Genomic DNA, 16,359 nt, shown 5'->3' with positions numbered 1-16,359 from the left:
TATATTTAATGGGTGCTAGTCTGTGATATTTGGGAAGTATGTAGTTGAGTGTGGATATAATGTTTAGGAAATTTGGAGTAGTGGCTAGTGGTAATGTAGAAGTATGTTTAGCGGGAAAGGGAAGGGAGGAGTAAAGTGGATGTTCATAAGAGGTTAGGAGATAGAAAGTTAAAAGAGAAGGAAGGAGTGGAAGTAGGAGAAGTAGTTGAATTAGGTATTGGGTGGGAGATTTTGACATTATGGAATTAATAGGTTGGGAGGGTGGCCTAATGGTTAAGGTGTTTGTCTTACAAACACAAGGTGCAGGGTTTGAGTCTCACAAGGGATAAGTGGCTAGGCTTAAAATGGCATGCAAGGGCAATTAGCTTAGTAGTAATCTATGAACCTATCTATGAACCTATGAATAGATGGGAGTTGAATGAAGGGTGGGGTTGGTAGACAGGTGTTGAGGTGTATATGGTGGAGGAAGTAAATAACAGAGGTAATTGGAGGTAGGTGTTACTAATTGTATAGTGTTAAGGAAGGTGGGGTGCGATAATAATGTGAACAGTGTGATTGGTGTAGTGTTTGAGGGGGTGTGGTGTAGGAGGAATAAGTGTAGGAGCACTGGGGGCGTGTGGGAATTGGGGGCAGGGTAGGGGAGCGGAGTGAGCCCGCAGGGCGAGTGGAGCGGGATGAAACAAGGAGTCCTCTGTCAAGAAAGACAATCAGTGAAATAGAGAGGCTATAGCTGAGTGTAAAGGTGGGAAGTGTAGTAGGGAGATGAGAGGCTTAGCAGTGGGAGATTTAGGATGATTAGAGGGGAAAGTAGTGATATGAGATACTTTAGGGCACAGTAGAATGGGAAGAGACGGAGTTTAGAGAGAGCTGGGAGCTTAGTAAGGGTAGCTTAGTATGAGAAAAGCTAAAGTAAAGAACAGAAGGCATAGATAGTGAGATGTGAAAGAAAAGGGTAAAGATATTTGGCAGACAGCAAATATAGAGCCGCCACCTGGTGGGCAGTCACCTAATTACAGAAAAATGCAACACCTAAGGTAATGTCAGGCTGAGGAAGATATGAAGGTGTAGGAAAGGACGAGTAAAGATAAAAGCAAGTCTGGATAAAGTATTGGGAAGTAAAGTATAAGATAAGATGGAAGTGAGGGTAAAACAAAAAGCTATGGGGGGCTGGTTTGGCTGCTGCCTAACCTGACTTGGGAAACTTGCCTAACCTGGCAGTATAGTCATATATTATTATGGATACAGTCATGTGTCCTGTGTGTTATGTGTCATGTGTGTTAATGATATCCTAAGTACATTGCCCTAATCTATGTAATCTGTCTCTTCTTTTAGCACATCAGCTGTCTGTCCTCCATTAGCCTGTCCAGTGATCATGATGTAGGATCTGATGTGTCTCAGTATGGTAACATGGCCCCTGGCACACAGGACAGCGACGTGATAATGCAGTTCGGCCAGGATAATGGTAGTTATGTGGATGCAGCTATAGCCTCAGTTGTGGAGGGAAAATTGTCTTGCCATTCTGAGAATAATTGGACATCAGAAGGTGAACAGGAGACCCAAGATGAGACTGCTGCTGATGCTGGCAGTTAACCACAACACATTGATACTGGCCATTGCAGTAGATGTAGGTATGCAGATGGTGTACATGGCCAGGTGTCAGAGGGTGTCCACCCACTCCTACAGGCAAATGAATGTTCCCAGCAATGTTATGGATCAGACATGCCACAGATCATGTTGCACACCAGCTGTGTGTGTACTGCATGAAGAACAGGAGCCCAGACACAGTGAGGTAATGCCATTACTGGCTCCTCAAAATGAAGGTATGTTATCTGTGGCATGGTCAGCAGAAACCCTGGCCTGTACAGCAGTGCCATAGTACAAGCATGGTTCTGTGTACCTTGACTGTGCTTAGCCAATTGCTACATGGGAGAGGCAGGCCACCTCTGAGCAGAACCAACCTTGCCCATTAAGCATCACACACTTCCACTGCTGGTCCATCTGCTGTGCTTCTGCCAGTCATGACCAGACAGGCAAGTTGCCGTCATCCTCCTTCACCTCAACATGGTACTGTCACCCATCAGTCTCCTCTGTGGAGCAACTTTGACCAAGTGTTTCTGTACATGGCAGAACAGGCCACTGTGTGAGCCTCCAGTGTGGTCACCTTAGACTGTGTTAGAGTGAGTCCAACAGTTTAGTAAACATAGCTGACTCCATGTATTATATTAATTTACTCATACTTTACTGTGATATATTTGACTTGTGATATTAAATGTTTTGCATTATGTCTTGTGCTGTTTCTCTTTTTTCAGCTTATTATAGTGTAGAGGTAAGATTGGGTTGTATTGATGTGTTTCCCTTATTGTTTGCCATTCACTGATACAACAATTTGAATCTGTATACATACCTGTGTCATTTGTGCCTGAGTTGATGATCCCTGTTGTAACAGCAGGAGGGGGGATTAAAAACACATTTGGTCAGCGTAGATATTGTTGGGAGGGGTATCCTTAGCTTACATCCTAGCTGTGTTCCTATACTTACCCAGTAGTAGTCCCTCAGGTATTTCATCTTACTGGAATGCAGCCCTCCATATGGTAGCATTATGGACACTTCTAGAGTGGGTTGCCATAATGTTTGTTATGCTGCCATTTGCTGCACACACAACCTAGCAGTTGAGGAATGGCCAACCCTTTCTTTTTATGTATCTGCTTCAGGATGTAATAGTGTTTTGATATGTATGTGTGTGTGCAGTCTGTTGCACCGAGTACATGGGGGAAGTTTACAGTACAGTAAAACTTGTACATTACAGTTCGCTTCATGGGGGTGGATTCATAGTGTATGTAGTCATCCACATTACTACAAATTGCTGCCAGGAATTTTGCCAAGATACAGCTGGCACCTATCTGTGACACTGCCACAGCATCCCCCATGAGTCTGGAATATCCCAGGTGCAGGTAAACCCAGGTTGAGACACACTTTAGTTTCAAGGGGGATGGGTTTCCTTGCAGGGTCCGCACATACATCAGTGGGGCACACACGTGGCTGACAGCCTGCACCAATTGTCTGTGTAGCTGGTACCTGTCGATTATTTACTGCTCTGAGAACTGGTTTAGTTGCAGCATTGCTTTGACTGTAGCTAACTGCCTTCTAAGGTACACAGCCACATCCTCCTTTATGGCTTGTATCACTAGCCTGTTGCAGTTCACTAACTGTAGGTTGCATTTCTGTGGGTTTTTTTTGTATTGTTATGGAATTTGGCAGAATCCATAGTAGTAGCTTTTGTTTTTTGAGGTCTGTAAAGAATGCACCAAGGATTTTAGAAACACAGTAAACATTGGCAGTTTGTTACATTTAAATTGCGTTTGGGTGCACGCAGTGTGTTTTTGAATCAGACGGGCATGCACAGAATCCATAATTATCCTATGCTGAATAGGTAAGTAGCCTGTGTGCCTTCAACATGTTTTCTGAAATCATCCCTGCAGCTGGTGAGCTGAAGTCTTCCTTCAGCATGCTGTGCTGTCTGTAAATAGCTTCTGCAAGCTTTACGGAATCCGACTCAGTGTCAGTAAAATAGGAGGGGACAAATTAATTTTATAAAAGATTGTAAGACTAATTTCAGAGTTGTAGTCTTTGCCATTGGAGACACTGTCAGATTATGTGTAGAATGTCAGTCAGTACCTACAGCATAAAGCCTTCATCGTTAAAGTAAATAAGCAATATCCTTTTGGGAGAAAAGATGGGAAAGGTGCTGTTAGTTTTAATACTTGGAGTAGGAAGATATTTAGCATGAAGTCACTACAGCTGGCACCTATCTGTGCTGCATTCTGTACTGTTTAATAACTTTTTCCCTTTCATCTGAAAGGTACTTACTATGATACGTCATTATTATGAGACTATGTCCAATGAGATTTATGAGAAGATAAGAGATTAGAGACAGTACTGGTTCTGAGTAGGCAAAGATAATGCCAAGCTTAGCTGAAATAATTCAGAATAATGATTGTAATATTTGACTTTTCTTTCTTTTTGTGTTTGCTTTATTTTGTTTTTAAGCAAAGGCTGTTGCACCTCAAAAGCCTGGAGTAGCACTAACTGCTGTACAACATATTTCTGCTCCAAAGAAAGAAGTCAAGGCTGCACGTCTCCAGAGTACACAGGAGTTAGATCCTCAGCATCCCAAAATGACAGGAAGCCATAATGCAACACAACATTTCGTTGATGCCACATCTACACAAGAATCATTAAAAGACAGATCAGTGGTTATGCCCCAGCAGGCTAACACCTCGTTTGCATCACCAGAAGTCTGTACTCCTTCTGTAACCCCACGTATTCCATGTTCATCTAGAGGGAAAGTAGCAGGAGTCTCTTCAAGTCAGAATGCTACTACAGCTAATAGTACAGCGGGAGTGACCCCACATCCTTATGTTTTAGCAGCTAAGGCTGGACAGCACAGCCCAGCAGTCAAGCATTCAGCACTGTCAGAACTAAAACAGAATATTTCTCATATTATGAAGCAACATCCTGATGGTTTGACAGTATTTAAGTTTAAGAACGTGTATGCATCACAATTCAAATGTCATATTCCTCTGGATGGATACTCCTCCATCAATCACCTACTAAATGACATGAGTGACGTCAGCTTGGAAGGGATAGGGGCACAGACTGTGGTTTACCCAGCTTCATCTAAGCCAAACCCTCAAATTGCAATCTTTGATGATTCTGGTAAGAGTTTTCATGTTTTTAGTGCCTTTCTCCACTTTTTATACTCCTTTGTTCTACCGTCTGCTCCATAACTCCAGCACTACTGTTATACATGTAGTATATTACATTAGTTTTCAATTTCTTGGTATTCAGATATCTCTTGCTGTTCTTGGTTTTCCATCCATAATATAATTTGATCTCTTATTTATTTCTTTACAGAGTGGTGGTACTTTGACATATGTTTTAAGCAAGTGTGAGCAGTACTGTGTTCATAGGTAAATACTAGGCTATCAGTCTGCAGACTGTTACAAGCCTGGCTATTAAACTGAGATTAGAATCAAATCTTGTACCTTGTATCTGTGAGGTAAGCACTTTAACCATTATTACAACTCCACCTCCCCTGCAAGATTGTATCACCCCAAATGGGACTTGAACCCACACGACCTAGTTTAGGAGACCAGTGACTTATCCATTAGGCCACTAGAACCCAAGAGTAACAGTTATCTCAGAATGTTGCCCTTCTGGTTTTTCTTTTTAAGTTCAAGAGAATAATTTTCTGGCTTTTTATGACATATCCTAGACTGCATTTCTGTTGTGTTTTTAGTCATAAGCTTAAAAAGGCAATTATATAGAGTGAAAGCAAGTCAAAACTCATTTCTTAAAAGTTGGATTCAAACACATGCCTCCATGGGGACTGCAAACTAAACAAGCAACTTAGACCAATTAGAACCAAACAAAAACCAAACTGCAAACTGTTGAAATTACGGACAGCACACGATAAGAGAGCTAAAACCACAAATTTATTCCACAAGTAAAACCAGGTAGTAGTAAGCGCTTTCGGCAGGTTCAAATAACCCACCTTCTTCAGACAACCACGAGTTTACAAGCAATTAATCTTATACTATAATGTTAAAAACATTTGACCTATCAAGGTAAAGTGCATTATTCCATTAGAAAAAACCTTGACAACCTTAAAACGGCAACAAGCTAAAAGCTAAAGTATAATATCGGTATGTTTACATAAATGAAAAAATGGGAAGCAAGGTGATTGAAAGATTAAATGAATTATAACATAAAAACGTGAGTGTATTATATATGCACTCGATATTATTTTATCAAATAATTGATAAGTATACACAATAAATGGTGCTACAAAAACATAACAATGCATATATTATTATGAACATCTAATATGAGAGAACTGAAGGGCAGTGTTATAATTATACTTACTAGAACATGTAACATAAACTAGGATTAAATCATGCGTCTACAGTTCAATCTTGTATCTGCAGAAAATGTACCATACTAGCCACTCTAAACTAGAAGCGAGAAAGTATGTAAAATTTAAGGTTTAAAATTTATAATTTATAAATGCAATATATGACAGTTGTGAATAAGTAAAAGAAAATAAATCTCCAAACTATGCTATTACTAATACAAAGGCCAACAAACTATAATACAAAATGTGATGCACTCCTGAAAATAAAAACAATGGGAGTGCATCATTAACATGACCCTGTAGTCCACAAGGTCAATGGCTAGATGATAAACTAAGCCATTTAAAGTTTACTATTTTGACCTTATTATGTAAAATATGCATATTAGACATAAACCAAAGTTGCAAAATGATAACTTGGTTATAAATGTGCATTAATATAAATCTTAATTTTTACCTATTAAGGGATAACCATTTTAATACACATTTAATGGATAAGCTTTCATTAATGCCAGGAAAAACATGAGCCCTGGTCCTAATCTGCCTTAGCAATTCGTCGATTTCCAACAATGTTGCCCTTCTGGTTTTTCTTTTTAAGTTCAAGAGAATAATTTTCTGGCTTTTTATGACATATCCTAGACTGCATTTCTGTTGTGTTTTTAGTCATAAGCTTAAAAAGGCAATTATATAGAGTGAAAGCAAGTCAAAACTCATTTCTTAAAAGTTGGATTCAAACACATGCCTCCATGGGGACTGCAAACTAAACAAGCAACTTAGACCACTTAGCCATCTTCTTTAATCACTACCTGCATTCTATTCCCTGCTAAAGCTATTTAGATATCCCTAAACTGGCAGCCCGCTGTGCAATAATAGTTTAGCCTGATGCACATGATCTCTGTCTCTCTCTGTCTCACACACAAATACATGCATGACAATTAAGGCCTACTTCCTAGAGGACATAATATATTACATTCTGTGATTTATATCAGGAAGACACCACATTTAAGCCCAGAAATGTTAAAATGTATTAATTTATTTTTTTTACTTATTTATCCTTTATTGACCTGATTAGTTCTATTAGGCTAGTGGCCTCTTATCAGAGAAGACCCAAGGTGGTGTTCACACTACTAAGGTAAATTTGGCCAAGACATCTGGGAACTTCCCTTACACTTTTCAGTAGGTAACATGGGGTCTTATTCAGCCACCAGAACTGCCATCAGCTGAAACAGATGAGACCTTGGTGTAACTTCTCAAATATTATTAAATGTATTCATAGCAAACCATGGTATTTACTGTACATGATAAATTAACAAAACAAAAACAATTGAAAAAAGATAACTTTGCATGGGTCTTCATTTATTTTGGAGGTAGCTATGTTAAATTATCCACTGCTTAGAATCAAACAGTAATCATATAATTTTTTCATTGAATTGTCTTATTTTCTGATGTTTATTGCATACATGTTATATGAATGTGTACGGTACATGTGAGGAATCCTGTGTCTTACACTAACAAAAATGGAGAAAATTGAATCATTCTGAAAGGCTTGTTTAAATATAATCTAAGCTTTTGGAACTACTTCACAAAAAAACAACATATAGTAATTTATACTGTATTTATTCTGCTTTGTTCGCTCTGCATTTATTCTCCTGCTCTGGGATTCAGAAAAGTATACCACAATGCACACACCTTACCTTGGAATGTTTCCTCTTTAATCCTTTCCAGTTTTTTAAACTACTCTGCTGCTAAGAGTTTCCCCTTGTGAGGGCCTTAGCATGGATAGAAGTGTCATGGGTGAAACTGCATGCTATTGCAGCAGTCTGATGGAGTGGGTAATGTTAATTAGACACGTGATTTCCCCAAAAATGTCTGTGCCTTTTAATTTGCTAGGCCAAGCAATTCAAAGAATCTTATTCAACCAAGTAACATTTCATTTTAGGAAGAAAAGTGAACCCTGTCAAAAGACAGCAGTCACCCTTGTACAGCTGTGGCAGTATTAATAGTGCAGAGAAGTCCAGCAAAGCCGTGGGGTGGGAGGTTTATCTGAGTAAGTGTGTGTGTGTGTGTGTGTGTGTGTGTGTGTGTGTGTGTGTGTGTGTGTGTGTGTGCATTTCTCTCTCTCTCTCTCTCTCTCTCTCTCTGCCTGGGTGGTTGCACTGGAGGAGTTAGGTAGGGATTCTGCAAATGTGTGTGTGTGTGTGTGTGTGTGTGTGTGTGTGTGTGTGTGTGTGTGTGTGTGTGTGTGTGTGTGTGTGTGTCTGTGTGTCTGTGTATGTGTGTTTCTCTCTCTCTGTCTGCCTGGGTGGTTGCACTGGAGGAGTTAGGTAGGGATTCTGCAAGTGTGTGTGTGTGTGTGTGTGTGTGTGTGTGTGTGTGTGTGTGTGTGTGTGTGTGTGTGTGTGTGTGTGTGTGTCTACCTTGGTGTTCGCAGTATGGCAGGTAGGTATAATAAACATTTTGATTTTGTAGAACTGACTCAATCAAAGGAGGCATAATTAGCTACTGCAGAACACAAAATTAATATCCAAGTTGTGGTTGTGATGTCTGGATGTTAAATTCATGCTACACTTTAGGAACTGTAAGACAGTTGTTTCTGTGATGAAACACTTAATAATGCTCCTGGTAGCACCCCAATCATCGGCATGCCATCAACAACATAACATCCCAGTATCTAGTAAGAATGCATAGCATCCTAGTAATTGTAACTCCATTGTTAGACACACTGAAGACATGCTCACTAGGCCGAAAAAAGGAAAAGGAAGCTGTTTGTCAGGTTCCAGGATTGCCAACATATCAAGTGACCTCAGGACCCTCTCTTCCAGTAACTATGACTATGACATGATTGTTGTCCATACTAGAGTAAGCAATCTGTCACCAAAGCCCATGAAAGACTTGCTGGAACTTTTTACACCTCCTTCAGTTAAGGATAAGAGTTTCAGTTTGAGTTGTATCCTCCCCTCACCTAGAATGATGCCTAGATTTAAGAAAAAGATAGTTGTATTAGATAACTGGTAAGTAGCTAGTGTCTTTTTGGGGGGGTAAGGAAGTCAGTTTGTCTCCCTGGAATGAGATGATCGACACTCTTACTTATTTTGCAAAGGATGGTCTACAGTTCTCATTCTAGGGCTTCCACATACTGGCCAAAGCCTTAGCTGCCACCATTGCACCTTCTTTAGACAGAGTTCAGCAAATGAACATACAAGCCTAAGCAAATGCTTCTTAGTTTTGGTTAATGACAGTTCCCTGGCTTATATTGTCTGAAATCCCAGTAGGGACCAATATGTCCAGGACCTAATCCTCACAGAATCAGTTCTGACATGTTTCCTGCCTGTGGTTGTTCCCTGACTAGTTAAATCAGATCACAAGCTGGTTACCTTTACCCTGACAACTTCTACCTCCCAGGGAACTAACACCACCCTCTTTAGACACTTCAAAAGAGCAATTTTTTACACATGTCAACCTCACTGTGAATCTGGGATATGCAGCCATCTAAGCCAAGGATCATTATGTGGATTTAGATAATGCATTGACAGAGCAGTCCCTACCAGAACCAATTACAATGGCATTTCAACAACAAATCATGTTGGTGGTAAGTAAACAGATGTACAACAGGAAGAAGAAACTTCTTTGATTATTTTGTTAGACCGACCAGAACCTCCCATCACATACATAGTATAAAACATCCCACCTAGAAACTGTGGACAACTATAAAGACCAGCAAAGTATGAATTCAAACTAACTTCTGAAGCCATGGATAACTGTAACCCCTCCTTCAGCTATGTTAGAAAGCTAAGCAGTAGCTCACATCACTGTTGGGGACTTATTTATAATGGCACATTCCTGTCAAATCCTAAAGATGTTGCCAACATGATAACAAATACGTTTGCTGCAAATGTCAAGCCAGTCCTTGCTGATCCCCTTTTAACTCATTCCCTCCATTACAGCTCTTTTGAGTATATACCTTTAAGTCCAAGTGGCTGTGGCTTGAGCATTTAAAAAATTAATTTATCACCTTACAGTTCTAACAAATACTCATTGACAAAGGTCAAATATCAATACTGTTGTGTTTGCCATCATGTGTGCTTCAAGATAAAATATTCTGATAGCTTGTAGGTAGCGTGGTATTGGAATTATTAATGCAAATATGAAGAAGCAATATTTAATGCCTAGAGGCACAGTAGGAGGCAATTTAGAAATGCCTGCAAGCGCACTTGGCTGTAATACGTTACGTTGAGCCTTGCCACAAGATATGCTCCTAAGGCATAGAGTACTGCAGTGGTAATGCCCATCAATGAGGGTGTCCCCACCACTGACTCAGGAAACGACCAGACCCACTAACCTTAATAGCCTTGTGTTTAAAGCCATGGAATGCATTATCACTGATCTCATAAACCTGGATATTAAAATTTTGATCAGGGTCATCCCACAACAATTTGGATTTGTTAAGGGTAGCTTGTGCTGGCTAAATCTTGTGTGCTTCTTGGAAATGGTCACACATGCAGAAGACACTGGTCACGCTGTTTACACTGCCTTCTTGGATCTGGCAAAGGTGTTTGACCCATATCAAATAATGGGCTTGTTACTAAGCTAATGGCTTTAAAAAATTATCCATGTGTGGTAGGATGGATTACAAACTAACTCAAGGAATTAACACATATTGGGACTGTCAGTGATGCCTCTTCAGTTAGGGAAAAGGTAAGCAGCGGCACTCCTCAGAGTAGTGTACTAGGCTCCTTCCTTTTGGCATTTGTTGTGGCACTCCTCAGAGTAGTGTACTAGGCTCCTTCCTTTTGGCATTTGTTGTGGCACTCCTCAGACTAGTGTACTAGGCTCCTTCCTTTTGGCATTTGTTGTGGCACTCCTCAGAGTAGTGTACTAGGCTCCTTCCTTTTGGCATTTGTTGTGGCACTCCTCAGAGTAGTGTACTAGGCTCCTTCCTTTTGGCATTTGTTGTGGCACTCCTCAGAGTAGTGTACTAGGCTCCTTCCTTTTGGTATTTGTTGTGGCACTCCTCAGAGTAGTGTACTAGGCTCCTTCCTTTTGGCATTTGTTGTGGCGCTCCTCGGAGTAGTCTACTAGGCTCCTTCTTTTAGGCATTTGTTGTGGCACTCCTCAGAGTAGTGTACTAGGCTCCTTCCTTTTTGCATTTGTTGTGGCACTTCTCAGAGTAGTGTACTAGACTCCTTCCCTTTTGGCATTTGTTTCTCTTTCATAGACACTGACAACAAAGATATGTGTCTGATTAACTTCACTAATGATTGTAAACTGGATGTAGTAACTAAATCAACCAATAATACTAATATCTTCCAAAGAGAACTACCATGCTTTAACTTTTGGTGCACTGAAAAAGGATTCAAACTAAATGCTAAGAAATGCAGAATCGTTTCCTTCAGAAAACAACAAATTCCTGCCACCTACTGTATCAGTGACATCCCACTTTCTAGTGAGCCTGTGATCACAGACTTGGCCTCCTGGGTCGATGGCTCCCATTCCTTCTATCACCATATAGCAGCGGTAGAATGTCCTTCTGTGTCTCACAACTAAACACAAAGAACATGTCATCTAAGACTAAATAAGTTATTGTTTCTTGTACTCTGCCATGGTTAGATCCATCATGGAATGTAATGCATCATTTGGCATGTATCAAATTAGACACATCAAAAACTTGGAAAAACACAGGGTTTCCTAACAAAAAGGATCTCAGGCCTCCAAAATGTTAGCTGTCAGGAATGGCTTGGATCACTGTCCCTGTACTCTGTATTTTATAGGCTCTTGAGGGGAGACCTGTGCCTTGCCTTCCATTTCCTTGGGAACCCTATTATCCATGACCCCCTCTGTCTTGACACATGAGATATTGTAGCCAGCACTAGAACAATAGATCTCAATTTACATTACGTTCTAAAACTAATTGGGGAGATAGGGTCATTATCAACTCCTCCTCTTGCTCTGGAATAGACTCCCTAGCATATCAAGCAATGGAGGATTACAGGTGATAAAGTTTTGGCCATTAGCTGTGGGAGTGGACATGGTATACTAAACCAGTGACAGCAGCCATTATTCTTTGGGTGGGAGTACTCCTGCATGTGGAGGATACAGTAAGCCTTCAGGGTAATATGGTTGCTCATGTCATCGACCAGGTGTGGGGTTACAGCTTAATTAGAAATGCCATAATTGCACACAGCTCCATGATTTCCTGATGATGCCCCTGCCCAGTTGGCTGTTGCCTCTATAATGGGGCACCCCAGGTAACAAGGGAACAAATGCATGTAAAACTGAAAGGAACAAGTCTGATTGTCAGCATGCACGGAGGGAAAATGTTTTTAGCTGAAGCGTTTGTGTGGTCTACATTGCTCTGAATATCACTCATCTCTGACTGCATTTCATTTTGATTTGAAGCTCTTTATTTAAGGTTTTATCACTTCTATTTTGTATCTTATTTTAATATTACATTTGTTTTGTTCTACAGTTTCTGTTCTGTTGGAGTTTTAAGAGTTCTTGGCTAGGGTCAATTAAAAAAGTTACCAAAGAATTAATTTGCAAACTGCATAGCATCAGTTAATTTGTAGGAGGAGCTGAGAAACAGCACTGCTCTTTTATTTAGAAGTATCTGTTTTTGTGGTCTGCATTGCTCTGAATATCACTCATCTCTGACTGCTTTCTTCTCCCTCCCACCCAGTCCTTGTTGTGTTCTTAAATTTGGTGGCTTTATTGTTGCCTGTCCCTACTATAAATCTAATTTTGGACACTCATCTCATCAGCTCATTCTACTGAGCAAAGAGGTATCATTTCGGAAGGCCCATACCCTTAGTTTCTTAACCTTGAATTATCTTGTTTCATCCCTTACCACTTAACCTAAAAAAAAATCACTTCATCTGTTTTTACTGTATTTGTGTTTCTTCCTACTTTATTACTTTATTTTGCTTTTGATGCTTGTTGTTACAAGTACTCAATTGCATTTATTCTGATGCATTTATTACTGCTTGTTACTAGCATGATTAAACTTCTAACTGTTATTCTAAGCCTTTTGGTTTAAGCACTTGGGCTTCAGTTGTTTTACATTAAGAAGGATTGTAGTTTAGTGGCAGGAGAGGTAGCTTACATCCTTATAAGTTGGGAATTGCTGGTTGAAAGCATAGTGTATGTTATTGTAAAAGAGTCTTAGTTCTGGTTTAAGCACTTGGGCTTCAGGCCATTTATTTTACATTAAGAATGTTTGTGGTCTATACTCTTGTGGGAAGAGAGGGTAGATTCTGCCTTTCTAAGCTGGGAATTGCTGGGTAAAGGCTTATTGTACCTGCCAGGAACAAGGAGGTCATATCCCTGTACTCCTCTCTTATCAGACCCATTATTGAGTACTTTGGCATGTACCTTGCTAAACACAAGCAGCAGATGGAGAGACTACAGAGGTTCCTGACCAGAAATATCCAGGGTCTCAAACACCTGTCCTATACAGATAGGCTAAAAGCTGTGTCCCTCTACTCAGTCTCATCCAGATTGCTCATAGGTGACCTGTGTCTGGCATACAAGGCCATCTCAGATACAGCCTTGATAAAGTTGCTGCATATCTGTAAGTCAAACTCCACTTGCTCAACCTGCATGCAAGACCTTAACCTCATCTGTAACATTAATAGAACTTGTTTGCGGGATAGATTTGTGTCCCAAAGACTCCCCCATCTGTGGAATAGACTCCCTCTCCATGTCAAACAGAGTACCTTTCTAGCTCTCTTTAAGAGGAACTCTTTAAGAGGAACCTGGATGACTGGATGGAAGACTCACCTGTGTCCCTGCTGGACAGGGGAAACAGGTGCTGACTTTGAGGGAACATAGGCAAAATTCTTAGCTAGGCTTATAAGGGCCTCTGTGCCAATAGCCTTGTATCATCCTATGAACCTATGAAAAATCACCTGGAAAAATTCAGGTTTAAATGCTATAGGTGACATTTTTTGGATGAAATGTCACCCTGTATTACACAAGGATACTTTATATTGTAATGCCTGCACGACTGAAACAGTACCTACATCAACAGACATGTTTTTACTCCAAACACATAGTGTAGTTCACTGAGTGATATATATCTAATATTCAAGTTTTTAGCCTCTTTCAAAATAGACAAGATCCATTAGAAAACAACAGTGTTAAGCATTAATTAGAGTTCTTGCATACTGCTAGACTGAGTGTGCTGAGACCGGGGCAGAAGACTCCCTCTTCCCCATTTTTGCTGTAGAGTGCCACTCAGAGTAGTATGAAGGGCTCTGATATTGGTGTTCAAGATAACAGAGTGACCTATAGTTATGTTGATCAGACTGGAGTAATTACAGTTACTTTTGAATTGTGCCTTTCCACCTTTAACTCATTAACACCTATGCGGTGTGGAATGCCATACCTCTAGCAGCCTGCACACATTTTGCATTCCAGAGCATTTTCTGAAAGTAAATTTAAATAGAATAAGATAAACTAATTTAAACGTTTTGTGAACAGTAAAAGCTACTATGACAGTACAAACAACAATCTTATTAATAAGTTTTCTTTACAGTGATAATAGTTCTTTAGCTCTTTTCATAAGCACTACAGCATATTATAATGCACATAAACCCAAATTTATATTTTTTGCTACACTTTCACAAACAGGTTGTCACATCTTCGAACTCTACAACCTAGAAATTTATTGTTTAGAACATTTTTGTTAACTAGACATAACCTTTCACACAACAGCAAGACATTTTTCTGTGAGTGCATGTTTATTTAGATATTTACAGAAATATGAAAACATATGCTTAATTCTATAATTAGCAAATAAATAACACTAAAACATCTCTCAGAATGTGCAATTCACAATGGAAATACCAAAGATAATTTTCTTTAACAACATCTAAGGATCTGATTTTGTCAATTTTCATTCTTCCGCAACATGTGGGTGTGGATCTGACTCCGCTGCCGTTTCACAGCTCGTGGATACTACAAGCTCTCAAGCTCCTCCCTTACCCATAGTGCAGCAGCCCCCTCATTCCCCAGATCTCATTTGCCGTGTGTTTGTTGTCAGAATACGATGAGTTGTTTTCTTTTTTCGGTTGTATAGTTTTCCTCCCTTTACCTTTGCCATTATTATCAGTAGTTTCCTAATTACCATTGCTGCTAACATTACAACTTTTTTCTTCTTCCCATTTATCGGTATTTCTACCTCTTTCTCTTCTACAAAAGTTTTCTTACTTCTTGTTACGAGAATTTCTCATTACCATAGTTTGTAATTCTTTTGTTTTTTCCTCTTACCCTTTGCGGTATATTCCAAAATACATTGCTGATAGTTGTACTTCTCTTCTGATTCTATTTAAAAAAATATATACAGTTAAAAAAGTTTTTGTAATTAGCAGTTATGCTTTTTTTCTCTGCTTAAGTTCATCTTTCTTGTGTAATGCTTGGCTATTATCATGATAGATAAACCATCAGGATTTAAAAAATGCAGCAAATGCAGAGATACGATTCTATTGTCCGGCTCTCATAGTCTTTGTGTTTATTGCTTGGGACCAGACCATTTACAAACTTCATGCTGCACATGCAAAGTCTTTAATCCAAGGACTCTCATAGGCAAAATGAATAAATTGATCCTCAAAGGCCTTCTTCTGTCAGCCTTTGCAAAGTCACTAACTAGGGTTGCCAGCTGTCTGGTTTTTGACCGGACTGTCCGGTTTTCTGATAAATTGTCCGGTTACAAATTTCATTAAAAAACGGACACATGAAGTCCGGGTTGTGTGCCACACTGCCACAGTTTCAAGCGTAAGCATAGTGGTAATGCTATTAAGTAGCGATCTTCACTTGATCTTTCTACTTACTGGCCCTCATCACATTCCATCACCATTCAGTCACTACTAAGACCTCACCACCATTTCCGTGTTTTGAGAACAAACTCTGGTAAGTATCAGATATTAAAGCACAAGTCAAACACATCATGCAGAGAGAACAAAACACGTGCACATTACATCGTAATTATACCTTAATGCACAAAATGTACACAACTGTCTGGGAAGAGCAAAGCTCAAACAATAACATTAAGTTAACACTACAGTTGCCGGTATTTAATAAATGACTCTCAAATAAGTGACACGAAATCTCCACACTCGTACAACCTAAGAAGACTGCGTGACGAACTTCTTTCACAGAATCACAACAAATGATCCTCCACTGTCATACGATTGTTAATAAAGCAATCAAAACCAAAAGAAACCACAGGAATGTGCAGCTGTCAGTTGGCTTCACATAGTTTACATTAAGCAAACCACTGCAACTTTGATAAAGACACAAAGACCACGCTACAGCTTCATAACATGCATATGGAAACTCAGTACTCAGAGCCACACGCTGTTAGCAACAGTCTTTCAGCAAAGAGCATATTTACAGAATCTAAAAAGCACAACCTAGTGTCGCGTAGCCTGCGTCACTCGGCACTTTCCTAC

General features: G+C 39.8%; 1 protein-coding gene across 2 annotated transcripts in view; it reads left to right on the top strand.

Annotated features, from left to right (window-relative positions):
- Window positions 1-16,359, top strand: part of LOC122809657 — a 673,939-nt gene that overhangs the window by 347,635 nt on the left and 309,945 nt on the right. For both annotated transcript variants that reach the window (XM_044081325.1, XM_044081317.1), the window contains one exon: window positions 4,048-4,716. In XM_044081325.1, coding sequence (XP_043937260.1) covers window positions 4,048-4,716 — 669 coding nt within the window. The remainder of the gene's footprint in view (window positions 1-4,047; window positions 4,717-16,359) is intronic.

Source organism: Protopterus annectens, chromosome 1.part1 (genome assembly GCF_019279795.1).
Source record: "Protopterus annectens isolate FY-2018-M chromosome 1.part1, PAN1.0, whole genome shotgun sequence".
NCBI lineage: Eukaryota > Metazoa > Chordata > Ceratodontiformes > Protopteridae > Protopterus > Protopterus annectens.
The sequence above is the reverse complement of the archived record's forward strand: the minus strand, read 5'-3'. Positions and strand labels throughout refer to the sequence as shown.